We start from the raw sequence: 27,994 nt of genomic DNA, 5'->3' as shown, positions 1-27,994 counted from the left end.
ACATTTCTTAATGGAGATAAGAGTATTTACTTAAAGTTCTTGAATCTTGAGTAGAAAGCTTCTGACGCACTATCAAACAGTGAACTGGAAGCAACTCTCGAAAGTCCCCTCTCATAGAAAGACATTTTCCAAATGTTCAATTTTTACTCCTCGCTTTTATCATGCAACCAAAAATCTCTGTATAGGGATTTCCTTGGAGTCTTGGATTCCACAAGGCAGCAGAGAAGGGTCCACAAACGGAATCCCTGCTTTGTGAGGTCACTCTTGACCATTCAGTAGTCAGCAGTCTACAAGAATGAGGAGACTGGTGGTGGGCCTGTCCTTGGATCCCTCTTCCCAAGGAGAGGATGGGTGCCTCAGAGAAGCAGGAGGTCACAACACCCAGCATGAGGAAGGCATTAGAGGTGGGCCAAATTTCCCCCTTCTTCACGAAGTGCCTCTTCTGGTAGACAAAGTCCCTTGATAAGGTGTTAGGAAGAGTTAAGGGTCAAGTTAAGAGGGGAAAAAAAAAATAAAGTTCTCTGGGGTTCTAACACATCCAGGGCTAACACCAGAACCATCTGGAAAAAAAAGATGGGGATAAGTTTGGGGTAGGGGCAAAAGAAGCAGGAGTACCAGGGAAGGGAGAATAGGCCCTGTGTTGATTGGAGAATGTTGTGTACAGATGAACCATCTCACCAGAGTGTGAGGGACGAGTCCAGGGGCTAGGGCTGTTTAGGTACAAGAGTTATAGAGATTTTTGCTCTGTTCAACTGTCAGGATTACTATATCCTGCTCCTATCAGCTTTCAAGGCAAACCAACAGAGAGACCTGGCCGTGTATTTTATTAAATGTATAGTGGCTAAACTGGTGAATTTCCTGGAAACTAAGTTCTTGGGCCACGAGAAAGTAAGGTGTTTTTATTTTGTTTTGCTGGTACTGGGGTTTGAACTCAGGGCATCAGGCTTGCTAGGCAGGTGACCTATCACTTGAGCCACTCTCCAGTCCACCATTTTTGCAGGGCTGGAGACTGAACCCAGGGTATTGTGCATGCTATGCAATCACTCTACCACTGAGCCACATCCCCAGCAGTTCCTAGTATTCTAAGAATGGAAATATTCTTAAAGGCAATCAGTACACTGAACTGGAAATACCATTTATTCCCAGTAAGACAGAAGAGTAAGCTCTGGTGTTTTATTACACAGTGGGTGTAGTTAACAATATTGTATCATATAACTCAAAATAGCTAGAAGAGAAGACTCTCAACGCTCTTAGCACAAAATATAGATGTTTGAGATGCTGGATAACCAAGTATATGACTGGATAAAGAAAATGTGGTTGGGTTGAGGAGGGAAGATTGAGAAGAGCTGGTGGGGGTGATCTAACCAATGAACAATGTAAGTCTATTTGAAATTGTCACTATGAATATATGTACAATGAATATATGCTAATTTTTAAAAAACCAATGAATTTAAAAAAACAAAATGTGGCACATATATACAATGGAGTATTATTCAGTCATTAAGAAGAGTGAAATGAGGTTTACAGGAAAATGGCTGGAACTGCAGATCCTCATGCTAAGCAAGATAAGCCAAGCTCAGAAAGACGAACATCACGATTCTGCCCATCTGCAGAATCTCAGCATCGAAAACTAGCAACATGGCTTGATTGTAAAAGGGGGGCTGTTTGACGAGGGAACCAGTGGGGGGAAGGAAAGAAGAGGGTGATGGAGGGGTGAATATTACACACACATACACAAATATGTGAAAATAGCACAGTGAGCCCCACCAAAACCTGTTAAAAAGGAGAGAGGAGGACGGAGGGTGACTAAGAATGAGTAATACAGATGGGGTAAATTATCAAAGTACATTATATGCATCTTGTAAATATCACAATGAAACCCTTTTGTACAATTTATGGTACTGGTGCCAGTGGCTCATGCCTGTAATCCTAGCTAATCAGGACGATCACCATTCAAAGCTAGTCCAAGTAAATAGTTTGCGAGACCCTAGCTCAAAAATACCCAACAGAAAATAGGGCTGGTGGAATGGCTCAAGAGGTAGAGCACCTGCCTAGTAAATGTAAGGCCCAGTACTACAAAAATTAAATTAAAAAAAAAAAACTAAAAACAAAAGGGCCGGGGACTTGACTCAAGTGGTGGAGTGCTTGTTCAGAAAGAAAAAATATCATTAATGAATATCATTAATGTTCTGGATATTCAAACATTAGCCATCCCCCCCACTTGGGAATCAGCAACCTCTAACTTCCCTCTTGCTTTCCTTGGTCACATGTCCCCTAATGCCTGGGACTGGGGGGAGAGCGCCTAGCCAGCCTCCACATTAGTCTCCTGTGGCAGCTGCTGACACAGCTGAGTCAGCTGTCCCTCTCCATCTCCACCTGCCCAAAGATGTCAATATGTCTCATCCCCTGTGGCACCCGAAGTGTGTGCTATGTATGTGACCAATGGCTCACAGGTCCCTGTACTGGAATACCTGCACATAGTGGGATCTCATCTCAGGAACTCCAAAGGCGCACACTGGGAAGAACAGAGAGGACAGTACAAATGTAAAGAATTCTTTAGCAATGCTTCATGGGGTGAGGAAAGACAGCAAGCTGAAAGCAGCAGAGAACAGCCCAGTAGTCAGTGTCTGTCCCATATCAGCTCACCCCACCACAGCTGAATGTGGTTTCCCAAGTCACTGATGAAGACCGGCCAGCTGCGTGAGTAGAAAGCTCCAGGAAATCAGAGATGACAAGCTTATCCAGGGCCTCCTCTGATTGTCCAGGTCCTCACTCGGAGAAGTGGGCAGGGAGCATCCTGGTGTGAGAAGCTCAACGCCACCTCTTCTGCCCTGGAAGCTCACACTGGCCTGGCCCGGGCAGCAGTACTTCAGCTGCATGTAGCTGGACAAAATCAGCGATCAGATACTCTACAGAAATCTTAGAGGCTGAAACCACCATGAGAAAGGGACTAAGGTAGAATGTAGATAATTACAGGAGATGAGCCAACTGGGAGTACAACACATATATGCATGGAAATACCACGAGGAAATGCCCTGCATAGCTACCTTTATCTCAAACTAGCAAAAATGTCATGTTTTTGTTTTTTCTCTTTTCTCTTTGAAAAATCAGAGTACAGGAAGGAGGAACAGGTCCTGCCCAGGGTGGAGGGTGGCACCAGTGGGAGGGGGAGGTGGTGGGGAAAGGGGGTAGGAGGGTGAATACAGTGTGCAAAATATGTGTACACGTGTATGTAAGTGCAGTAATGATGCCTGTTGTAACCATTGCATGGATGGGGGTGGATAAAGGGGAGCAGAACAGGGGGTGATTCAAGTTTGATGTAGTTGATATATTGTAAGAACCTTTGTAAATGCCACAATGTACCCCACACAGCAACAATAAAGGAAATATAATATATATATATAAAGTCAGCAATCAGCTTGGTGACTCGTCTTGTAACCAGAGTCATGCCTTTATGGTCCCAAAGGTCACAAATCCCAGCCAAATGCTCTAACAGTTTGTGATGTTTCACAGGAAGTCTTACAAAACTAAGAGTCCAGCTAGTGTGTTTTTTGAATGCTGGATTAGAAGCGTGAAGGCTGTGCCACGCTAACACTGTAGTGCAACTGCTGAATACACTGGCGGAGATCAGGCTCATCCTCAAACATATACAGGCTGCTGCTTTTTTGCCTTTAGCAAAATTATCAAGAACCATGCTTATTCTATTTATCCAAAGATTTCCTAAATCAAATCAAGTTAGAAGGTAACCATTATTTCTAGAACTTTCATTAATTTTAGAAAAAGACACTGTCAAGTGTGCTAATCCTGGTTTGTTATCTGTAGAGGTCATATAAGGGGTCAAGGTCATGTCTGTTTAATTCCTCTCTACTCCAATGATCATTTAGAAAGAAAATGGAGGGAAACCAAAGCTTACCACATCAGAGAAACCACTGTCATCACGCAAAAATTTGGAACAGACTAGAACTTGGGGGCCTCCAACTCTGACAATGTCTCTTTCAAGTTGCAAAGTCAGTTACTTGAAGCAAGTCTGGGGATTCCATCTGTGGGAATTTACCACCCTAACTATTTCCTCTGACTCCTGATACAGGCTCTTTGATTCTCCATAGTAAGTTTATGAGTTCCAGCACACACAACACCCTCAACATGGACCTCATGTCAAACCGTCATGTAGATACTAATTAGTAACTGTGTTCCCAGGTCTTCACCGCTGTAATGACAGCAATATCCTGCTTTCTCCACTATTCTGTATGTGGTGTACATAACTGTCAAATCTAGATTCTCAGACTTACACTCAGAGTAGGGGAAAAGGAGTCCATCATTCATGGTGCAGTGGAACGGGCTGAAGGGCAACACAAGGAAGCAAACAAATCCAGAAGGCAGGACAACTGTTTTTATACATCAATTACATGGGGAAAGGGAGAGAGAGGAGTGCCCGCTCTAGGTCTAGAGAGAGTAAAGAGACAGGACAACCAGCTACAATGGGTGGGCTTCACGTGGCTTCTGACTAGAACAAAACGCTGGCCAGAGACATGCTTGACCTTCAAAGTCATTTGATTTTACCTGGGTACTATGGTTTATTTTGTTAGATATGATAATAGCATTACAGCTGATAGAACACAATAACCGTATTTCCCTAGAAATGCTTACTGAAGGGTACAGAGGTGAAATGACATGCTATCTGGGATTTGCTTTTAAACAGTTCCGCAAAGAAAATGGAGACAGGATATGAAGGAAATGGGCAAAATCTTGGCAACCATTACCTCTGGGTAATCAGTGCGTAAGGGTTCAATGCACTATTCACACTACTTATGAGAATGTTTAACTTTTTTCATTAAAAATTTCATGTAAAAAGCTGAAGTACTGAGCTACAAATCTTTGTAATAAAATGTATAAAAGATCCCAACCTATAATATAGGGAAAAAATTATAAAAATGCACAGTTTTGCCTTTTCCTTTGAAACAGTCTAAGAAACAGAAGTTACAGTGTTAGGGCTCGAGATTCCCCCAGTGGCCATAAGCCTGGGTGGCTCTCCTCCCCCTCCTCATTCTCTCCACACCCACAAAGCACACTGACCAAAGCCACCTCTGCCTGGCCCACAGAACCAGCAAGGCCCTGTGTTCCCATATGGGGCCAGAGTGGGATAAGGAGGGCAAGGTTTGCTGCTTGTAACAGAATCACTCTTCTGGCCCCTCAAGTGAGGTGTCTTCCAAAGATGATTCTAGTTAAATTCTGAGGTTGCAGACCCTAGCTCAACGGTCAAAACCTGCAAATGATGAAAAAACCCCTCACTTCCTCCGTGACTCAGTAAGTCAGATAACAGGTGAGAGGTCACTGTGACTCTGAGTACTTGTATGGCCATATCTTGCTACAAGCCATGGACAAGACAGTTGTCCTGTCCTTCAACAACCTGTATGAATAGTAAAAACGCAAGACAGCTCTCCCAATTTTTGTGACTTTTGTAATATGATTAACAACTTAAGTAGTAACAGCAGGTAAAATGTAAACCAATTTAGCTTCATAAGAATTATTATATAAACCCACTATCTGCACAGGGCTTAATTCCTTTTTTTTAACCTCATAACTATTCTCTCACATGCACCTGTAAAGTGATTTTGAATTTCTGGGTTATAAAATGTGTAAATAGTCCCCTATCCTGATTTCTGGTCTTTGAGAATACCATTTCTCTTTTAAAATAATGTTAATATAATTAGCTGAGTGGTTTTATCTTCTGTATATGAACAGATGTAATGAAAAATGCCTCAGGCTGGAGTTTAAATCATCTTGTATTTAAGCAATGATTGTACAAAATGTGTAAAGGTGAATTAGTTTACAACCGCATCTGCTCATGTAAGTTGCCTTCGAAACACACTGCAGCTAAGACGTGTCAAATTGTATATGCATTTTGGAAGAAATCACACAGAAGCAGCTGCTTTTTCAATAAACTTGGCCAGTCTCACATCTCTTTTGGTCAAGCCGCCACAGTCATGTGAGGTGAGCGTTATCTGGACCTGAGAAAGAGAAAAGCAGGTTTAAAACCATGAGCAACAATTCATGGAATTCTCTTTGGGTGATTCAGATATCAATCTATAATTCAGCAGTGAATCTGAGAATTGGGAGGGGGGATTAAATTATTTGGGAAATACTACGTTATGAATAAACAGAACATTTCCAAAACCCAGTGAACTCCAGGGGCACAGTGTGCATCAGGCCGGGCCAGCAGCCACCCATGATGTAAAGGATTCTCATCCCATGAGGCTTTGGCTGCCAGACTCTCAAGCCTTGTGTCTTGGGGAAGAAAGGAGAGACTGAGGCTCCAGTTAAATTCCCATTACTTGACTTACACCAACTGTTTTCAGTCCACTGAGGAAAACCAAGCTATCAAATGCAGTACCTGAGCAGTGATGTTGGGAAGACACATTTCCAAATTAGGGAAGGGTGGGCATAGAATGTTGCTGCTTAACAAAAACATTAAAAAGCAGGAAAAAAATTAAGGGCAAAGAGAGGCAATTAGAAAAGTTTATCTCAGTACTAGGGTGCTTTTGAATTACTAACCCCCCCCCAAAAAAAATCACAAGAATGGTAAAATTCTTTTTTTTAAGTGGGCTTTCAAAGAGAAAATAAACCCTCAAAGAAACCTGGACGGTAAGACATTCCACATGGTGTGACGATAAACGCCAGGACAGTTTCATGAAGACGTGATTCTTCTCCCTGTGCCCATTCAAAATTTTTAGTCTGTCTTTGTCTGAGGAGCCAGAATTTAATAAACACTTATTATGTAAAGTACAATGCACGAGAAAATGTATTTCAATGAGACAAATAATGCCATCCTATATATTTGCTTTTAATGTTTTTTTTTACTAAATTACTTTCAATTTAAAAGTTTACCTGTTAGGCTGATATCCAAGTTTAATTTAGGAACCTAGTTTGGCCCACCTTTTTCTATTAGTTTTAAAAGACAAGCATGAAAATGAAGAGCTTGTTCACTGTTCCTATGAGCAGACCTAAAATTTGTTACTGATCTTCAACAACACACAGGCATTCTCTGAGAGTCAAAGAATAAATCCTTCCTTGAGCACGATGACATTCGGCTGCATGAGACAGGAGAGAGAGGCAGAAGAAAGTTTCTTCAGTCCCATAACTAGCGTGACCCCGACGCAGTTACCTTGTTGTACACATTGGCCCATTCTGGGTGATGGTTCATCTTCTCAGCTTGGAGAGCAACTCGAGACATGAAACCAAAAGCCTGTGCAAGACAAAGTCGGGAGTAGTCAGGACACTGTCCTCCGCTGTGTGCTGACGGGGCTCCGGAGCAATCACCCAGAGAAAGCCAAGCAAGGGTCCTGAGGGACAAGGGTCCTGAGGGACGGAGGTCTGGAGAAATCAAAAACCAAAGGCCTGCCGCTGCGGCCTGGGTGCAGCGCACTGCCCTGCTGCTCCGGTGAAAACAATCAGCCTCAAATAAACAAACCAGGAAATTGGTCTCACCCAGTGACCTGTCTGGACTGTTTAATTGTCCTCAGGACAAGACTCCAAAATAGCACAGGAGCAATTTCCCTTCAACCCGGTGCCCTGGGTCTCACTATTTGGCCCCAGACCTCAGGAGCCTCTTTGCTAGCTGCTCTTTTCCTTTTGTTTCGGTGACTGGGTCGCTAAGGCCTCGAGCAAACTACAGAAAAAGGTCTTCTGAGTGTGACACGAACAACAGCACTGGCAGAAATGTGCCACTTCACCCTACCTCCAGGCAAGATGGCAGGGAATGAAGGCCTTTTCACGCCAGCTAGCATGAAGGAAAAGTCTGCCCTGCCTGCTCAGGGCTCACTGGCTACTGCCCACTGTGCTGTTTTGAGGTGACTGTCGCCTGCCTCAGGGCAGAAGACAAGCCCAGACACAAGCTAAGGACTGCTAGCTACCCAGCTGAGGACAACATGTGGGCCTCTGGGGCCCTGTCTTCATGCCACACAGAAAGTAGAAAGCAGAAGAAAAACTTGTTCTGAGAAGGAAACAGGTTTGGGGTTTTTTGTTTGTTTGGTTGGTTTTTTTTTTGCTTGCTTTCCAATTTTTACGAGGGTAATTACAAACAAAAGAAGAAATCTGTCTCCATTGGGTCTAAAAGGCAGAAACACTTAGTAAGGCTAAGGTAATGACACATTAATTACAAAGTTACAGAGGAAATCCCAGGGCAGTTCCTATTACACCCACAGAAATAAATGTTTAACTTCATCACCCCATCCAGAAAGACCAATATGATGTTAGTTGTGCTGTTTTTTGGATGGCCAAATGACATTAAGAGCACATTTCCTAGTCAGCAGTAAGAAATATAAGCAATGCCACTTTAAACAATTCTGTGTCATTTGTCCTGACTCCTATCTCAGAGCCAATTTTATTTTGGGATGAAGATTTCCATTTTGACATTCAAGCCTGAAATTCTTCCCTGTTGGGAAAAGGGTGAAGTTCAAGCAAAACCAGTGAACCACAGATGGAATTCTCCATGGAAAAGCAATTCCCTCTCCTGGCCCTTCTCGTTCAGTACCTGATTCTCCAAATTACATGGAGGATGCAGGTGTGATAAGACAGTCTAATTATTAGAACACAAAGTTGACCTATATTAAATACTACACAAGGAGAATTTCTTCTCCACCTCAGTGCCTGGTTCCTGTTTAGCACTAGAATGTGTGACAGACCAATCATTGTCCATGACAGAAAGTAATACAGTCGTTAAGGGCCTGGCTTTTGGGTCAGGGAGTCCTGGATTCAAATTCTAACTCTACCATTTAACTGTCATGCAACTTAACTCCAAACCTTGGTTTTCTTATAAACTCATGTAATTACTCTAGCACAAGGTGAGACAAGGGGTATAAAGGAATTAAAACAACACTTGGCACAGAAGAAGGCCTGAGACTCTTAGATTCCGTTGCTGTCTCCCTTCTCCACTTGTCACAGAGACTCTATAGAGAAACCAAATAACCAGGCAACACCCCATGAAGCAGCACCCTTGTCACATGCTGTCTAGGGAAACAGATTCAGGCAAGGGTCCACATGCACATAGTTGGTCACTGCCCAAGTCCTTCCACCCTGTGACCACAATTTCTTGGAACCATTTTATCCTAAAACATCCAAAGTGAGGCGTCCAAACCCTTTTACCATCTCCAAGAGCCAAATCCATCAAGGATGATGGAGACAGTCACAAGTGTTCCTTGACTCTTTAGCCAGCAGCATGCTATCAACACAGTGACAGTCTCTTCTACCAAGAATATGAGACTTAATGGGAAATACCCAGAACCTACGGAACATACTGAGCAGAGAAAAGACCTACCAAATCTTAGTACCACTGGAAAAAAGGAAAAGCCCACATCCCAAAACTGCCCAAATTTCTTTGCATACTTTCCTTCAACTGTCACATAATACTCACATTTAAGAAAATATCACAAAGCCTGATAAACCACACAGGATTTACTCATAATTCTTCCATAGGGAAAAATAATACTCGATCTGCTCTGGGGGCAAAGACACAATTCCATAATCATCCTCTGTATAACAGAACCAAAGCTCCAGAATACTCACTTTTAAATCTACACATTTTAAATGTCCATAACAATACACGTGCAAATTATACGAACTACTACCACAAGGAATTTAGATGAGTGGTTAAGAGAGGAAAAAAGCAAAACTTCAAAGGGAATCCTGATTATCTGGAATACAAAGAAGAAAAAATACAACCAAACAGTTGACTTGGGAGATGATGAAAGGCATCTGTCCCTTCTTTCAAAGACTTCTTTTTTATAGTTACAAAAAATGCGGACCTTCTAAAATCATTCTATCAAAGGAAGTTAGAAAGAGCTCAAGGTAGAATAGGCACCACTAACAAGCCAGTAAAACTTGAGGACAAGACCAAGAAAATGGGCAAAATGAAACAGAGACTCATAAGAACTTAAGAGAACTGGAAAATAATAAAGACATTCAAGAAATAGAGGAGCTCTAACATCGAGTTAACTGTCACTTAGTAGAAAAAAAGTGTGACAGAAAAAAAAAAACCTGGAGATACAGTTCAAGAAAAATTTCCAGGAATAAAAGATTTAAATCTATAGATTATAAAAACCCAGCCATGTGTACACAGCTTAGTAGAATTAGTGAACTTGGAAGATGAAAAAGAACCCTCTTGGCCTCTAGTCAGAAAGATGAATTTGTGTATAAGGGTAAAAAGAAGTTGCTGACTTCAAACTTCCACATACCAAAATTCAACAAGAGAAGTCAGAGGTGCAATCGGGGCAAAGACTTCAGAGAAGGGAAGTGAAGAGGAAGAATTTTATACCCAGCTAAACTGCTGCTCAAAAATCAATGCCACAGCCTGCCAGAAATGCAGCAACTCAAAGGACACTATCAATCCACCCTCCCAAAGAAACTGTTCAAGGGTGACTGTAACTGAGAGATAGCCAAAGGTGTGGCATTGAGAGTAAATTCACTTAGCTACAGGATACAGTTGGCATGACTGTGGTGATTAAAACTGCAGGATAAAATGTAAATGGTGTCAACTAGTCAAGGGCTAAAAGCAAAAGGGAAGGACATGAGGAAGTGGGTGAAAGAAAATCTCTGAAAGCTGAGTTCAAAGCATAAGTACATTTAAGAGCGTGTAAAATATAAACACTAGAGCTGGGTATGCTGGCACACACCTGTATTCCAGCATTCAGGAGGCAGACACAGGACAGCCGTAAGTTTGAGGCCAGCCTCAGCAACACAGTCAGCTTAATGTCTAGCCTGGGTTACATCACCCAGATCACATTTTAAAAAAAATAAAATATATGAGCTAGAGAGCTCACACTGGTGGAGAGGTTCAAGTGGTGGAGCAAGCCAAGAGGCTCTGAGTTCAAACCCCATCACCACCAAAAGAAAAAAAAAAAGAAGTAGTAGAGGGCTAATATGATCCATATCATGATTTAAAATAAAGGAGAAAAGAATGTTGGTTTTATCACAGCTTTTTTTGCTTTGTTTTGTTTTGGGTGGAACTGGGGTTTGAATTCAGGACTTCATACTGGCAAAGCAGACACTCTCTGGCTTGAGCCACCCCTCCAGTCCATTTTGCTGTGGTTATTTTGGAGATGGGGGTCTTAGGAACTATTATTTGCCCAGGCTGGCTTCAAACCTCAATCCTCCGGATCTTAGCCTCCCAAGTAGCTAGGATTTCTGGCGTGAGCCACTAGCACCTGACTTGGTTTTATCATGTTTTTAAGAATGAACAAACTTGTCCAATCAATAAACGTAAACAGCCTAAATCCAAGCAATTAAATGAAAAGTATATGACACTGGATCACAAAGCAAAGCTCAGCCACTGAAAATAAGCACATAGGAAAGTGCAAAAATATATACACTTACAGAAATGATAATGTATGGTCTAACTTAGGTCAAAACAGTGAAAGTTACAAAGAAGGGCAACTTAACATCTACACAGTACATCCATACTGGAGATTGAGATGATCAGAAAATACAGCAAACACAGGGCTGGACATTTCGATTCCTTGTCTCTCAACAGCATTCTTATACAAGCAACTAATTAGAAAATGCATTGGAAAAAAAGAGTTCATTTAAAATGCCAAAATGCTGCAGAGAAAACTGAAAACAAATGTATAAATTCTATATACAGAAAACTTTAAACCACCACTAACATCCAGTGACCTCTTGCTACATTAAACATGTGTCTGCTGCCATGGTTATACATGCCTGAAATCTAAGCACTCAGGAGGCTGAGGCAGGAGGATCTCGAGTTCAAGTCCAGCCTGGGTTACATGGTGAGACCCTATCACAACAAACAAGTGAAAAGCTTCTCTGTATTGTAACAGAGACCAATAAACAAGTCGGAAAAATAAACTGTATTTGCAGTACATATCTCCTCAGCATAAATGAGCTCCTGTTCAGTAATACAAACTAACTGTGTGACGAGAAATATGAATAGTTCTGCAACACACACACACAAAAAAAACCTGCTCAAAGGTCTGGGGCAAGGTTTAAACTGTAGAGGGCTCACCTGGCCCTGAATTCAAATCCCTGTACTACCAAAAAAACAAGCAATGACAACAACAAATACTGCTCAAATCTCATTTATAAGAGAAGCATGAATTAAAACTAAGTTAAACATATGAGTTTGGCAAAGATCAAAAAGTTTACTTATATTCTTCTGGTGAAGACATGAAAGAAGAGGCAGGTTCATACACTGAACATAAACTGACATGATCAACATGGAAGTCAATGGAACACTGTCTATCCAAGTTAAAAATGTCCCCACCCTTAGAAAAAAAAGTACATCCCTTCTGACCAAACAGTTCCATCTCTAGGAGTTTGTCTTGCAGACACTCTCACAGGTAAATTTGAAGAACAGTCACTTTTTGTAATATTACAGCACTGCTGCTTAGAACAGTCAGATGTTCATTTAGGGAACTAAGTTGATTGTGATACACTTACACACTGGAATACTATGCAGCCATAAAGCAGAATGAGGAAACTATCCTCTGACATGTAAGTACGTCAAGGACCCATTACTAAATGGAAAAAATTCATGACTATAGTCCACTATGAATTGTATGTGGAAGGAAAGAAAAACTGTGTGCTATACATGCATTAATATCTCTGGCATATACTTAAAAAGCTAAACATTGATCTACCATATGATCCAGCAATACCACTCTTGGGGATATACCCAAAACAATATGACAAAGGTTACTCCAGAGGCACGTGCATACCCATGTTTATTCACTTGACTATTCACAATAGCCAAGTAATGGAAACAGCCAAGATGCCCCACCACCGACGAATGGATTAAGAAAATGTGGTATTTATACACAATGGAATTTTATGCAGTCATGAAGAACGAAATGTTATCATTCGCAGGTAAATGGATGGAATTGGAGAACATCATTCTGAGTGAGGTTAGCCTGGCCCAAAAGACCAAAAATCTTATGTTCTCCCTCATATGTGGACATTAGATCAAGGGCAAACACAACAAGGGGATTGGACTTTGAGCACATGATAAAAGCGAGAGCACACAAGGGAGGGGTGAGGATAGGTAAGACACCTAAAAAATTAGCTAGCATTTGTTGCCCTTAACGCAGAGAAACTAAAGCAGATACCTTAAAAGCAACTGAGGCCAATAGGAAAAGGGGACCAGGAACTAGAGAAAAGGTGAGATCAAAAAGAATTAGCCTAGAAGGTAACACACACGCACAGGAAAGTAATGTGAGTCAATGCCCTGTATAGCTATCCTTATCTCAACCAGCAAAAACCCTTGTTCCTTCCTATTATAGCTTATACTCTCTCTTCAACAAAATTAGAGATAAGGGCAAAATAGTTTCTGCCGGGTATTGAGGGGGTGGGGGGGAGACAGGGGGCGGGGGGAAGGGAGGAGAAATGACCCAAACATTGTATGCACATATGAATAAAATAAAATCAAGAACAAGAAGAGACTTATTATCTTCTTTGGTACCTTTTGGACCTGTACCATGTATATACTTGATCAACTTTTTAAAGTTACTTTGGGAGAAAAAAACGCACAAGTCATGCAAATGAAGTTCCCGTCATAAAGAGAGCTGGATCCTGCAGTGTATGTAATATGGTTCATATTAAAATATTTTGGCTCACGTTAACTTCTTAACATATGCCTACCTGTTGAGGTGGGGTTTTGGTGCCAATTTACAGCATAGTTTGTCTGTGAGCCACGTTCTGTTGAGCTACGGCCATTTCAAACAAACATATGGCCAACAAATAGCATAATGGCTGATAATAGCTTCAGTCTTTCCTCTCTTGCAAATTACAAACATTTTATGAACAAGCCGGTGAACGCATGATGAGGTATGACTTTTTAAGTCACTCCGCCATCTTAAGGAATGTAAGCATTACAATCACAGCAAATTGGCCAACAAAGTTTGTCATTTCGAAATCTCTCCAAACCATCGGCAATTAAAGATTTTTTTCCGTGAACCCCGAATCAAGTCTTCTTTGGGAACTGTAATTTTTCTTCAAGTTCCTTTTGTTCCATTCCATTCCATTCCGTGGAACTATGAAAGACTATCAGATGCACAAAACCAAAACAAAAGTCCTGTATCAATCTGTGAGATGTTTAACAGCACCCTTAACTTAAAATGCAGCTTCAAGTCCAAGTAACATGTCCGACTTAGTAGAGTTCTAACGGTTAACTTCTAGTTCACTTTACAATATGAATCTCTCATTACTCAGAGCCATTCTCTTTGATATATATTCTTCAAATCAGCTGCCTTTTATATGTTGATTATAGAGCATTTTAATTATGTACTAAAAAAAAAAAGTCTCGCTCCCACTACGAAAATGAGCACCAGCTCCAGTGCCCGTCTCCATTAAGCCCCTAAATACTTCCTTTGCTAATTCAATGAATTAGAGCTCCATTGTTTATGAAGCACCTTCATGTTTGTAGGCCTATAACCCTTCTTTTATAAAACACAATTGCTATGGAAGGAAATGATATTTATGTCTGATTAGAAATGAAAACACTATTACATTAATCAGTTTGAGCATTTCTTCACGTCTTGAAACATGATCGGCAATTTACTCTAATTGGTGATCAAGGAAACTATCTTGTGATCAATTAAAGTAATTACCAGATTCCGGCAACACAACCTACCTTAATTTCAGCTAGAGTCTGCACTTCTTCAACTTTAATTAAAAATAATGAAAATTATTAAGCAAAATACAAGGCAAGATCATTGCCAAGCACGCACATGTCACAGGACAGGACCTTCCCTTGGTGTTGGTGACTTATCCATCACATACACATCAAGTAGTGCATGGAGAAAAGGCTTTCTTTGCCCGGAAACATGATTTGCATGTCTCACCGTGACTTTCACGTGGAAAACCCTGTTCAGTGTTCTAGCCACTACAAAGGAAACAGCACATCTGAATTTGCAGGCAACACAAGAACATTCTCAGCTAGAATCGTGAGGAGCAGGCCCAACCAAAGATGTATTTCACCAGGCTTTTTTTTTTTTTTCCCTCCAACCAGGAGCTGTATTTTGAGACCAGTGATCAACTGCAGAGTTTAGGGTCAGAGACCTGAGTTCAATTCCTAGCCCTAATAGTCACTAGCTACATGGCATCAGAAAAAGTTGCTTAACCTTTGAAACAAGAAAGGGATAATTCATGCAACTCTTTCACGGTATGCCTGGGACTCTGCAGAGCACTCGGCTGATGCTAGTGATTAAAAATGTCTGTGACCAGGAAAGGACGAACGCCTTTCTGAACCAAGCAGAAAACCAAAGAAATTAGCCTTTTCAGAACTGTTTCTTTAAGTGGGTGTTAGCACGGGACGATTCTTTGTGGAACTAGCAGTCTCTTGGGGAGCTCCTTGACCAAGCAGGTGACTGTGTCTTCCTGAGGAAAGAAGAGTCAAGGCCTTGCCTGAGAGCCATTCCCTTGCAGTCCACTGCATGTGTCTAGGGCAGACACAACCCCACCTATCTTAGGCCGTTAGTCTATCTGCCCTCAACTTGATCCGCAACATTGAGTTCAACATTTTCAGTAACTCAGGCCAAGAACACCCATTTCTGAACTTGAGCCGGCTTTTCCAGCTCCGGAGACAAGGTCTACCCACCACTGAGGGAGCAGTCTACTCCCAATGCCTGGGTTGAATCAGTATCGCTCTGCCAGTGGTGTTACATACACCACCTGTGAGACAGCACGCTCCCTTCTAAGCATTTCCTTCAAAAGCTGTGTTCACAAGCCATCACATTTTAGAGGTTTGTTTTTTAATTCTTAAGTTACCATTTTTGATAATTACCATAATATCCTAAACAGCCAATGGGAAAAGGAAGGCAGCTCTTTGGCTAACAACATGATAGCATCTTTAATATGTAATATTAAATGGAAAAGCAAGGTGTAAAACAGCTTTCCATTGCAGAATCAGGATTTGCCATGGCAGGAAATTCCTTCTGAAGTCCAGGCCAGGAGAGCTCCCCTGTGGTAGGGGTCTATCCTACCCACTCTTCTCCAGACAGCACAGTTTAACCAACACACACACCTCTACACACAGTTTTACCTAAGTGCTCATCATGTCTGATCCATTTTTAAGGAAAGTCCTCTAACTAGACAGATTTCACACAGCTGATGTGTGTCAACACACATTCTGGCCATGATGAGCTTTGCCTGAAAAGACACCACTCATTTCTGCAAGGAATTTCAAATGCCATCTCTGGATGCCGCCATTCACCGGGCCGCTCATTATCACCAACCAGCCGCCACAAAGTCCTGCTGGAGGCTTTCTGCCCTAATCTTCTGATAATCCGATCCATTAGCACTCGGGGTCTCGTGAGGTGAGAGGGACTGCAGACACTAGCAAAGGTTTTGTCTGTTTTCTTTTACAGCCCCTTTAAGAATGAGAATTTAAGCACTTTGGCATTTTTATCATTATAAAGTGGATAAAAATTCGACTTTCTATAGGAAAATATCCCTAGTCTTCAATTCCATACATCCAAACCACTAGCATACACAGAGCATCTGTCCAAATGCATTTTAAAAATGAAATAAAATGCAAAATGGCAGCCTGTTCCCAAGCTTTCTTCTTTATGATCAACTGGCTTATTTCGAGAGCCACAACTACCACTGACACTCTGTAGCTTCTATCTGACAGTAAAACTGTACTGCCCTGCTATCATCCTCAAAAGAACCTGCAGATAATCCTCTTACAGAGAGAGAAAGGTCGAGAAAGCTTCTGTTTACATCAGCACACGTTAAACTGAACGTCATGATCCTATGACAATAACCAAGAGGGTGGAGGAAGGGAACAAGGTCTCAGTGCAGATGGGTCACCTCTTCCCACCATCTGCAGGGTGAGGGGATGCTCAAAACTACTTTAAAGCAAAATCACATTTAATTTGGCTGGAAGGCACAGTAAATGCATTTCTACAAGGTATTTACCTACTATATTTAATATAATATTAGATATTTACCTATTATATTTATCTGCCCACTAAACAACAGTCATCTCATTTCACTGCACAAAATGTCTGATGGCATAGAGATGTACAAAATATCAATGAACCCATATTCACCCTTTCTTTCAGTTAAACTGAGAATCAATCCCCTTTTAAGATTTTTAAATCAGTTTCTGCAACATTTGCCAACATTTTCTGCAAGAAAAATCATCACCCAAATATTGGAGCCTGACTGGACATCCTGATAACTCCATAGAGGACCTCCAGTGACAGGCAGCAGCAGTGCGTCATTGGAAGAAAAAAGCCTACCAGACCCATGTTTCAGAAAGCCATGCCAAGCAAGCAGCAGCCCCGGAAAGACACCATCTTGTAAGTTGTCTGTGTTTATTTGTTTCAAAGTGCACACGTGGGTTGTGAACTTGGAAAGGTCCCTGAACCTGTCTTCAGACACTGAGCTGAAGCAAACCACAAATACATTCAGAATTTATCACAACCTGTTATGATGAGTCTTAGGGGGAGTTAAATTCTTACCTTTATAGATTGAAAGAAGGGACTTGCTCTTGTGTTTCAAACAGTATTCACTAAATAATTAAAGAAAAAATCTCAGGGCTCAAGACCACATGGAGATGAAGTAAGCTTAGCTCTATTTCTGGTTATCAAAGTCTCATAAGTCTGGAGGATAGTGTCAGCACATCCTGAAAAATTCTAATTCTGTGACATTTTTTCATCTAGAAAATTTGTTTTATGTGGCCACATCAACTTAGCTGCATCTTGAATACAACTGAAAAATGTTAAGTTTTCATCAAAAATTCACATATCACACTACTAACTCGGAAAACAGCAAAGAAGAAAGGAAATGTTTAAGAGAAAAAAAGGCTTAAGTCAGTTCCTAAAGAAATTACCTCAACTTCAGCTGTTGATCTAGTAGGTTTGGGTTTTTTGTTTTGTTTTGTGTTTTAAGTCTTGGTTTGGTTTGTTTTATATTCAAGATATTCCTAATATCTTGAAAGGAGAAGCCTCTTCCTGAATGCACAAAAACAAGCATGTTTGCCCTGTCCTCTGAGCCACAGGCTCCCGCTGGGTCACCCCACCACAGCCCCTGCTCGGGGCAGGTGAGGCCAGCGGCCCAGCACCACTCCAGCTCCTTCACAGGCCCAACACAGGGAAGGGTCGCAATGCAACTGGCTCTGAGACCCGAGTAAAACACAGATGATGGCGTGGGAGTGTGCTGCCATTTGCTAGAGAACCAGCCTTCCCTTTTGTTCCTAAAAGTTTATTATTTCATACCGTATGCAAATCATACTTTATATATTAGGCAATAATATTCTAGAAATACTCAAGTCAAATTAAAGGCTTCAATAGTCTTGCCAAAAGCACTGTGATTTTCCTATAAAAAAATTATTCCAATTTGTTGATCTTACATAGGATGAAACATACTGTAACAATCTTCATAATTTATGTCCTGTTGGGACACAATGATTTAAAGTAACATAATACAGAGCTGCATCACAGCTAATCTAAACCACCTGACCAGATAAACACCAGCTTCCCTTCTCTCTTCAGCAAGGGCATTTCTGTTTATTGTCATATCATTTCCTCATTCTAGGAACACGCAGAAGAAATGCAGCCAACGTGCATTTCGGTGGGAGGCTGAGCTGGCCTTTCCCATGGCAGGGGGTCTGTGAGCACACAGGTACCAGTACAATGTCAAGGGCTTACAAGACAGAAAACAATCCAAGAATTCCACCCTCCCAATCGTTTACAGTGAAGCAAATATGGCTTCAGCTAGTACAATCTGGACCAGGTGCAGCATCAGAAACCACAGTCTTTTGGTTGTTTTTGTTTTTTATGTCACTGAAAAGGTAATTCTTACAAATGATGAGGCTTATTATGAGGCAAATTTTGATAAATGCTTCTTAAACAGACCGAGATATTCAGACTAACCATCATCTTTTGGGGTGAAGAGTTTGGTGGGAGGACGAAGAGCCCGGCGTGGCACTGGCCCTGTTCGTTTCTGGTGTACAATCACACAAGCAGATTTCATATTTCTCCAAGACTTGAATCCCTTCACCACCCCCCCACACACACATACACATATGTGAGACCTTATGAGGGGCAGTGAGGGTTTTAGGGAAACCTGAGGGAAGGGTTTAGGGTTTCAATCTCAAAATAAAAAATGCAGGAACATATGTGCATTCGGCAGATAACGATTCACTGAAAATATTTTAAATCAAAACAAAACGCCTGTCTGACCAAATTTTTATAAACTTGGTTGGGGAAGAGGAAAACAAACAATTGTTTAAGGGTGGTTTCAAATGCTGCTTTCTGCTGTTACTGGGAATTTTCAAAGCTTTTCATGCTCCATTGGAGACGGCTCTGCTTCCCAAGCTGTTCTGGTCGGTCCTGCCAAAGAAATGGTCTGATACACTTTATTACAACTTTATCAATTTGCTTATCCAGGCAAATATACATAATTATCTTTGCCCAAAAAAAACCAGTGGAAAATAGGACTCCTCCACAGAGCACAATGGGTTACTGAAACGCAGTGGACGAGCCAGGGCCGTCGATGCCAAGCATTGGCTTCTCAACCCCAGCTCTGCTGTGGTCCACTCTGCAACACCTGGCCCAATTCAACTGGTCCCCAAGTGCACAGAACCCAGACAACTGACGAGGGCCATTTCTCCACCTATCCCAGGCATCTGTACAGGAATGGAGATGCAATGGTGATACTTCTGTCACACGAGAGCCCCCATTTGGGAAGTTAAAGGGAAAATACAACTTTGAAATGCCCTTTTTCAGGCAATAGGCATTCAATAACTTGGGTCTGGATTTGACATCATGTGCATTTGTGAAAATTTAAGGTAATTTTACAAATCTGCAGTACTGGTGACATTCCAAGTTAATGATATCAACTGTGACTTTTTTGTTAAAAGTGGCTCTTTTTTTGCCCCACAGCACTGATGACCTTGACTGAGGTCCTACTTGCTAAGTTACTTTCATGATATTTACATCTTACATACACCTGCCCAGGTGTTCAGAAGCACTTCAAAATCAGCTCACATTGGTCTGAAGTGACAAGGGACTGAGTCACCGTGAGTTAGTCTAGCCTCACACTTGGGCAGAAGGTCTCTAATGACACAGAGCCTACCCCTGAGCTATGACGTAACTGGTGCCAAGCCCTGATGATCCCAAATCTTCATTTTTATTAACCTGTACACCAGAGTTATCCTGGCAATTCCATGTCTAGATTTATGCCCTAAAGAAACTCCTGCACCTGTACGAGAGGAGACACAAGGATGCCTGTTACAGAAATGACAGTAATAACAAACAGTGGAAGAACTCTGAGCATTCAGCAACAGGGAACAGATAAAGTGGTTCATTTAGTTAAATATCTAACTTGTAGAGGAACAGAACATTTTACAAACACATGCAGTGAATCAGAGGCAGTGTAATATAATGGAAATAGTATCAGACCTAGAATCCAAAACTTGACCGCTACATCCAGCCCTTGAGCAATCGATGTGACTTGGCTGGGTCATTTCCCAGCCAAGATGGGAGGACACGGACCTTGTGTATTGATCACATGGCACAGTGCCCTCACACAGTAATGGCTGGTAGAAAAACATCAAAGTAGGTAATACCCTCACTAGTGTGCACACAGCATGTCACCTGTTGCTTTGGTTATCTGACATTAACCATCACCAACTTTTGCGTTTCATCATTTGCATGGAAAGCTCTCATTAAGAAGCTCCTCTCTGGACATGACAGCCCAGACCCTGGTATACCTCAAGGCTAGCACTCTGTCCACTGATTCTCACCATTCAGGTGTTAAAGAAGAGGAGGAATAAATACAGTGAGATTTATTTTTACCTTTTTTATTTATTGGGGGGGGCGGGGACCGTACCAGGGTTTGAACTCAGGGCCTCTCACTTGCTAGGTATGTGCTCTACGACTCAGCCCTGTTTTGAGTATTTTCAAGATAGGATCTGAAGACTATTTGCCCAGGCTGGCCTCAAACCATGATCCTTCTGATCTCTGCTTCCTGAGTAGCTAGGATTACAGGTGTGAGCCACCAGCACCTGGCTTGACTATACACACTGTATAAGAAGAGTCACACATTGCATACAAAGTGTCACACACTGCTCTGTATGTCCAACTCCAAAGCCTCTGTGTGTGTGCATGTGTGTGTTTAGGTACAAATCCCTAATGACAGATCAGACCTTTTTTCTATGTTTTCTTTTATCTAAAAGTAAATTATAGCAATAAGTTTCCAGTAATTTTTTTTAAAAAAGTTTAGTTACAAGAGAAAAGTGAAGTATTATAGAAGGTTTGGAAAAAAGTTTTATGTATCTAGTTTTTCTTTTTTTCTCTGTGCTTACTGTTACAACATTCATTTAACTGTGTATCCCGAACCAAACCACTTTGTAACAAAACATTCTACTCATTTTCCATGTGGCTCCATGGCTTTCTTTACTTTTAGGAGCTGCGCAGTGACACAGAGTGGGTAGCTGTGTTTTAGACATGATTTCATGTAAATGGTTCAATCAAGAGGAAGAGAGACAAGCTATACCAAAGACATCTTGTAAGTCAGGCCTTCTGAACAGAAGGGCTGTTTGAACTCTCCATCAATACACACTGGAGAGTTCCAGGGACAAAGTTAGAAGTGTAATTGCGTAATTGGGGGTTAATGGAATAAATAAGAAGTCTTTTTAGATCCTTTTCCTTCAATGCCCAGTGAAACCACCAGAAGGTCCGATAAAGCCTTCTTCAGTGGAGCACCCCACTTCCGGCTTGTCATCTGTGCAAAACAATGACAATTAAAACTCTTGGAACCAATGATCTACCCACCAACTTGATCTGGCAGGGACACCGCCATCACACCCTCCAAGGTGCAGGCAGTGTGTCCTGTGGAGAGCAGACTTCTGAGGGGACCGAGTTCTTGTGCTCAAAATGCTGTGGTCACGTGTGTGGCTGTGGACACACCACCAACTTACCTGCTCAGCTCCTGCTTCTGACTACAGGAGGGCCGCTCACGGAGGGGCTGTGCAGAGGCCAAGGGGTTAGGGTGCCAAAGAGTTTTCTGTGTTTCTGCCCAGGGTGCTCAGAGACCAGAGTGCTGTTCTGAAATGAGCTACATCTGAAGTCTGCAATCTTATGACATCTGAAGACCTTCACAATGAACTCAAAGCCTCCATTAGCCTCTTGGGCACCCAGTGCAAACTTGGGAGACATTCCCACCTTGTATTCTTGTGGAAGCCTTGGGAACTGTAACTAGCTGCAAATCCAGTTTGGAATAAAATATGCAGTGGACATGGCAGCAGGTGAGGGGCAGTTCTGAAAGAGAAGCACAGTGCAGAGCACCCCGACTTGGGAGCCCAGCGGTGGGGAGCAGGAGGAGACAAAGTCACCTTACTGCCCAGAATTCCCAAGGCCTAGTCAGAAAAGCATGGCTGACCACTGCAGAATTCAAATTCATTTTACTTCCCAAAGGCTGCTCGACTCTAACTTACGCTCTGGGCCTGCAGATCATAACAGCAATGCACCCAAACAGTCGTGTGGTATCAGAAGTGCAGACACAGAAGGGGCAGACTGGCATCTCTCACCCTCAATGGCCACTTCTCCAGCTCAGCTTCCGCTTCCCCAGGATGGGTGGAAGGAGGTAGACCCATACAGGTGGGGTTTCTCCCATTGTGAGACCCACACAGGAGAAAGTGCTGTTTCCTGTGATTTGAAGAGAATCAAGGGGAGAAAGGCTTCTTCTTGAGACAGACAGGGGTCGGTCTCCCTAGCGGGCAATCACACTGTTTAGGAGGGGAGGGAGCCTAGAGCCCTCTGTCTGGTGTAAAGGACCTGTTTGGGACTGCAGGAGTGTTTTCACATGCTCCAGTAGAACTTGAAAGTAGTCAAGTGTCCCCAAATACTGTGAGACAGACTCCAACTCACAGGCATCTGCTTTATCTTCCCAGAAAGGGCTTTTGAGCTTTCTGTGATTTTGTGTGAAGCTGCAGTTCGTGCAGGCTGAGGGTGGCACTGGCCTCAGGCGTTTACTGTTTTAGGTCTGGAGACTGCACACATGCTGGTGGCTGCACAGGAGCCTAGTGGCCGCTGGGTTTTTCCAGATGGGGGCACTCCGCACTATTCTTTCTCCTGACAGACTCAGATGTCCCTAAAGTACCCTCCAAAGATGACAAAGGCTCCTCCTTTGTCCACCCAGTGGATGCCCCACACACACTCACACCAGTGTGATAGTTTATAAACACAAACTTCTTGAAACTTCGTAATCTCAAAATAAATTAACAAATCAACAAAATCTGAACCTAAGAAATGGCTATATTGATATGTTTTTAATAAAGTTACTACTTTGACCTGGCAGGACTGAATGACAGGGAAAAGAAACTTAGATGTGCCTGTTGCATACCTAAGATTGCAGGTTGGCCAGGTGTCAGTGGCTCACACCTGTAATCCTAGCTACTCAGGAGGCAGAGATCAGGAGGATCACACCTCGAAGCCAGCCCAGGCAAATAGTTCTTAAGACCCTATCTTGAAAAAAACCCATCACAAAAACAGAACTGGTAGAGTGGCTCAAGGTGAAGGCCCTGAGTTCAAATCCCAGTACCTTAAAAAAAAAAGAAAAAAAAAAGATTGAAGGTTGGAGTTTTCTCTCAAAATTTAATACCAAGCCAAGCACAGTGGCTCATATCTGTAATCCCAGCTACTTGAGAGGCAGAGATTGGGAGGATTGTGGTTTGAAGCCAGCCCAGGCAAACAGCTAATGAGACCCCATCTCAACAAATAAGCTGGGCATGTGGCTCATTTCTGTAATCCCAGCTACATGGGAGGTAGGAGTAAGAGGAGTACAGTCCAAGGCTAGCCCAGGCAAAAAGCATGAAAAATAACTAAAGCAAAAAAAAGGACTTATAGGCATGGCTTCTCTGGCAGAGTACTTGCCTAGCAAGTACAAGGTCCTGAATTTAAACCCCAGCACTGCCAAAAAACAGTTTAAGAATATCCAGTATTTCTTTAAATGTATTTCCTTTAAATAGTAAATACAGTCATGTATATTCCAAATAGGACTTTTTTTTTTCCAGTGCTAGGGACTGAACCAAGGGCCTAACCACTGAGCTAAATCCCCAGCCCCCCCAAATATATTTTTGAAAAGAAAATAAAAAGCAATATAGTAATGGATTTAAGAGAAATATGCTCACAAATACAACAATAAAGAAAATGAGGATTACAGCAATGTAGCCAGTGCATATTCCATTTAAGCCTAGGCCATACTGTATTAAAAAAGCTTAAAAAATTATAGCTAAATAAATAGTTTTTGGTGTACGTCTTTCTTTTGCCACTTGGAATTTTATGAGTTGGTAATAAATGGGTTTGGTTATGCCAAAACAAATGGGAAATGGTTAGGTTTTAATGAAAGAGTGTAAAACCTAGTAATAAATTCCTTTAATGGTATTCTAAATATATACATATATATTTTTTAGGTAATTAAAATTTCTAAGCCTCCAAGACAACACTTGAGGCGCTTGGGAACTTCACAGCCTCCGACTCCCTTCCTCCCCCTCGAGGCCTACCTCAGCCTCTGCTCTGCACAGAACTCACACAAACTCTAACCTCGGACCCCCCAAGTACCCAACCAACACCCAACACACGACTGTTGAGCAGGAAGACCTCTCCAAGATGCCTGGGCCACAAAGGGGCATCAGATAGAGAAGTCAGCTGTGCAACCTAGCTGATCCACTGAGGTCCCCGTCATCTTATAGACAGACAATGGTCAGCCATTGGGAAAAGCACCTTATCACGTCTCTGCTGCCATTTCTTGGTGGGAAAATGACTTTTGAAAGTGTACCTAAGAACTGTGCGAGAGGAGCTCAGGGAGCCACAGCTGGCCTGGTTCTGGCACTGAGCCTGCCACAGGAGCGGTGGCCCTGGAGATGGGAACAACGATGATAAACACCACAGGGCGGGACAACGTGGCCTGGAGACAAGGAAATAGCAGACCGGGCATGCAGTCCTCGACCCACACTCCAAGGGCTAAAATGTTTCCTGTTGTGAGAAGAAATTGCCACTATTTGGGGGATAATATTTGAGTCTTGGCTCCTAACTGGATAATTTTGTTCTGCACCAAAAGCAATTCCATTCAAATTCCCAAAGTCTTCGAGCAGTTTCAGACTAATTTCAGGACACAGTTCCCTTCCAAACCAAATGAAATGAAAGGCAGAAACCAGCAAGAGAGAGAAAAAATTAAATAACACACATGAGATGGCTTGCCATTTTATGAAAAACAAATGAAGAATTACACTCTCATTGCACTGATAAACTGAGAGGCTGCCAGTGGTTCTCGGGGCAGATGTAACATTTTAACAAATGTGATTGTTTGTGAACGAAATAATTCTGATCAAAAACTTAATTGCAGCCCAAGTGAGCCCTGGGTTGTGTCACCATAATCCAGTCTGACAGGAAGCAGTGAGTGGAGAGTCCTACTTGAACGGAGCACATGTGAAAGGTCAGCCTGGCCTGGGACTTCAAAACGGCCAACGTGTAAAGCAGCGTGCATTAGAGCCGGAACGGCTGACCGCGGGATTAGCGGACGTCCGCTGTGCGCGTCTGATGTGCTCTTGGCAGGTAATGGTTAATTGGTAAATAGGCAACGTATTTCAACTTCCTTCTGTGCCTCTTCCCAAACTTTGCCAGTAGAATCCATCCTAATTACAGTCCTGGAATATTACAATATTCGATTTACAACATATAACAAAGTGACCTATTTCTCAAATAAAACTCATTTTTCATAATTTAGTGAAAGAAGCACTTGCATGTATCTAAGAAATCAATTGTTTGTGGACCAAATGAAGAATTTCTTCTCTAAGATGGGTATATATTTGTTCATCCAACAGCAACCATAACAGTCAAATTTTCCCAAATAAGGATTTCATTAAAAAAATATATATACTTTACTCATACACAAGAATCCAAAAAAGCAATTATGTAACAGAATTTTGCATGGCTTAAAACAAAATTCTAAACAAAAGTGCAGTTAATACCACCATTTTCATTTTCCATCATGGAATGTTACTTATGAAAGAATCAAGCTATATTATTATTGCCTTGTAAGTGAATGCATGCAAAAGTATTTTGTACTACTTAGTGCTGTAAAATCGGTCTACTTGGCTTTAAATTATATCCATTTCTCCTGTATCTAAACCATTTATGGTACTATGACATTAATGAGTGACAAAAGCTGTCACTGGTGCTTCAATGATTAAGTTAGGATTTCATTCATTTCTGAGTTGTGGGGAAATACTGCTTCTCTTTAAAAATCAGCAAGTATTCTTTCTTGCTAGGTTTTCTTTCTGCTCTCAAAATCAACCTTATGAGGCTGTGTCTTTGGTCACTGTACAGATACATCTCATGGGCCCTTTTGGACTAAGCCACAGGCTGTGGAGGACGGCTGCATGACAAGGGAGCCTCCTCTCCAACAACCTCATGATTCCTGTGCCCCTTCAGACATCACCTGACACCTTACATGTGCTTCCAACTGCAACAGACAACAGGAGAAAAGAATCCTGGTCAGCAGGACAAGCCACCAATTCTTAATGTTTCTGCTTTCTCTACAAGATCTGAAATTTTTAATACATTTGGAAATTCCAGAATCTTTCCAACAGTCTACTCTAAAAATCTGTGGTACCCAGGTTACCAATGTGCTGCTCTGAACCCAGCACCCTGGGCTCAAGGCCCTAGGTCACAGCAGCTGCCCCTCAAGGAGCTTACAGAGCAGAGACAGGGCCCAAAGGCCAACCTGACAAGCTGTAACTAAAGGACCCCAAGGGGAAAGCAATGAAGAAGGGTTATGCAACACTATTTTGTTTTCACCCCTCTTCTCTACCCTTCTTCTTTAAGCAGGTCACCTAAGCTATACCAGGAAATCAGTGTATTCTAGGGACACACAAAAAAAGATGTCATAATCACTCCCGAAAAAGTGTTTTATAATGTTTCAAATTGATCATTAGTGATATTTTCTGTTAAGTGACAAATTCTACCTAATCACACATGAAATTATTACTTTAGCCTTACTCCTAGTCACTCCTTCCATCACCATCTTTTCAGCACAGTAATTCTTGACTATTGTTCTACTTCCTTGGTAAGACTCAGGCTCAAAAAAGCTTACAAATTTCCTTCTAGAAATATGATCAACAGAACAGAAAGTAATTCCACACAGATTGCATTCTTTTTTCTTTTTAGCAGTACTGGGTTTGAACTCAGGGCCTCATGCTTGCTAGGCAGGCGCTCTACCACTTGAGCCACTCTACCAGCCCTATTTTGGGTTGGGTATTTTCAAGATAGGGTCTGTGAACTATTTGCTCAGGCTGGCTTCGAACCCCTATCTTCCTGACCTCTGCCTCCTGAGTAGCTAGGATTACAGGTGTGAGCCACCAGCGCCCAGCACTGACTGCCATTTGAAGTGGCACATGTACTCAGGGCTGCAGACGCCTGGCTGAAAAGCTGCACCCTGGCCTGACCTAACTGTCCACATGTTACCACTGCCACATTCAGGAGCAAGACCACAGCCAAGGCAATTACAGTTCCTAGCCAAGAAAACAGACTTTTGCTTATTTCCTAATAGGTTTATATTTGCTTACATGTTTTCAACTACGGAATGTCCAAAAGGTTGAATTTCATCTTCAATTCAGTTCTGAACTAGGAATTAGTTTTCCAAATACAAAGAAACATATTCCCAGTTTCTTTTTCAGGAACCATGTGCAATAGGAGGACACTGAAGAAATCCATCATTCAATTCGCATTGGTAGGAGCGGGTTCGCTGTAACTTGTAAATTACTCTGATTTATGGTGAATCGCTATTGTATCCATGCGTGCTGGGAAACTGGTGAGCAACACGATATAACGACGCCCCAAAATAACTTTATAACTGCAGGTGTGCAAATCAGAACACGTGGGAGAGGGACTCAAAGGATAATGAGGAATAGAGTTTAGGAAAGGTCTCACGGACGAAGGAAAGGGATGAGGGCAGGTACCCCCATTTCTGGGACATC

At 42.0% G+C, this 27,994-nt stretch overlaps 2 protein-coding genes across 11 annotated transcripts in view; both read right to left on the bottom strand.

Moving 5' to 3' along the window:
• The window catches only part of Catsper3 (cation channel sperm associated 3), a 30,319-nt gene extending 24,707 nt beyond the window's left edge, over positions 1-5,612 (bottom strand). Inside the window, exon 1 of the mRNA XM_020172900.2 lies at positions 31-5,612. Within this exon, the coding sequence (XP_020028489.1) occupies positions 31-125 (95 nt within the window). The 5' untranslated portion in view covers positions 126-5,612. The remainder of the gene's footprint in view (positions 1-30) is intronic.
• A 153-nt stretch (positions 5,613-5,765) lies between these two features.
• The window catches only part of LOC109692352 (pterin-4-alpha-carbinolamine dehydratase 2), a 60,822-nt gene continuing 38,593 nt past the window's right edge, over positions 5,766-27,994 (bottom strand). For 9 of the 10 annotated variants that reach the window (XM_074058806.1, XM_020172910.2, XM_020172909.2 and 6 more), the window contains 2 exons: positions 7,163-7,243; positions 5,766-6,008 (listed from right to left, as the gene is read on the bottom strand). In XM_074058806.1, the coding sequence (XP_073914907.1) occupies positions 5,913-6,008; positions 7,163-7,243 (177 nt within the window). In that variant the 3' untranslated portion in view covers positions 5,766-5,912. Of the gene's footprint in view, positions 6,009-7,162; positions 7,244-7,735; positions 10,005-27,994 lie in introns of those variants that run through there. The other variant, XM_074058813.1, reaches the window with a different exon arrangement.

The sequence above is a fragment of the Castor canadensis genome, chromosome 16 (genome assembly GCF_047511655.1).
Source record: "Castor canadensis chromosome 16, mCasCan1.hap1v2, whole genome shotgun sequence".
Taxonomy (NCBI): domain Eukaryota; kingdom Metazoa; phylum Chordata; class Mammalia; order Rodentia; family Castoridae; genus Castor; species Castor canadensis.
The sequence above is the reverse complement of the archived record's forward strand: the minus strand, read 5'-3'. Positions and strand labels throughout refer to the sequence as shown.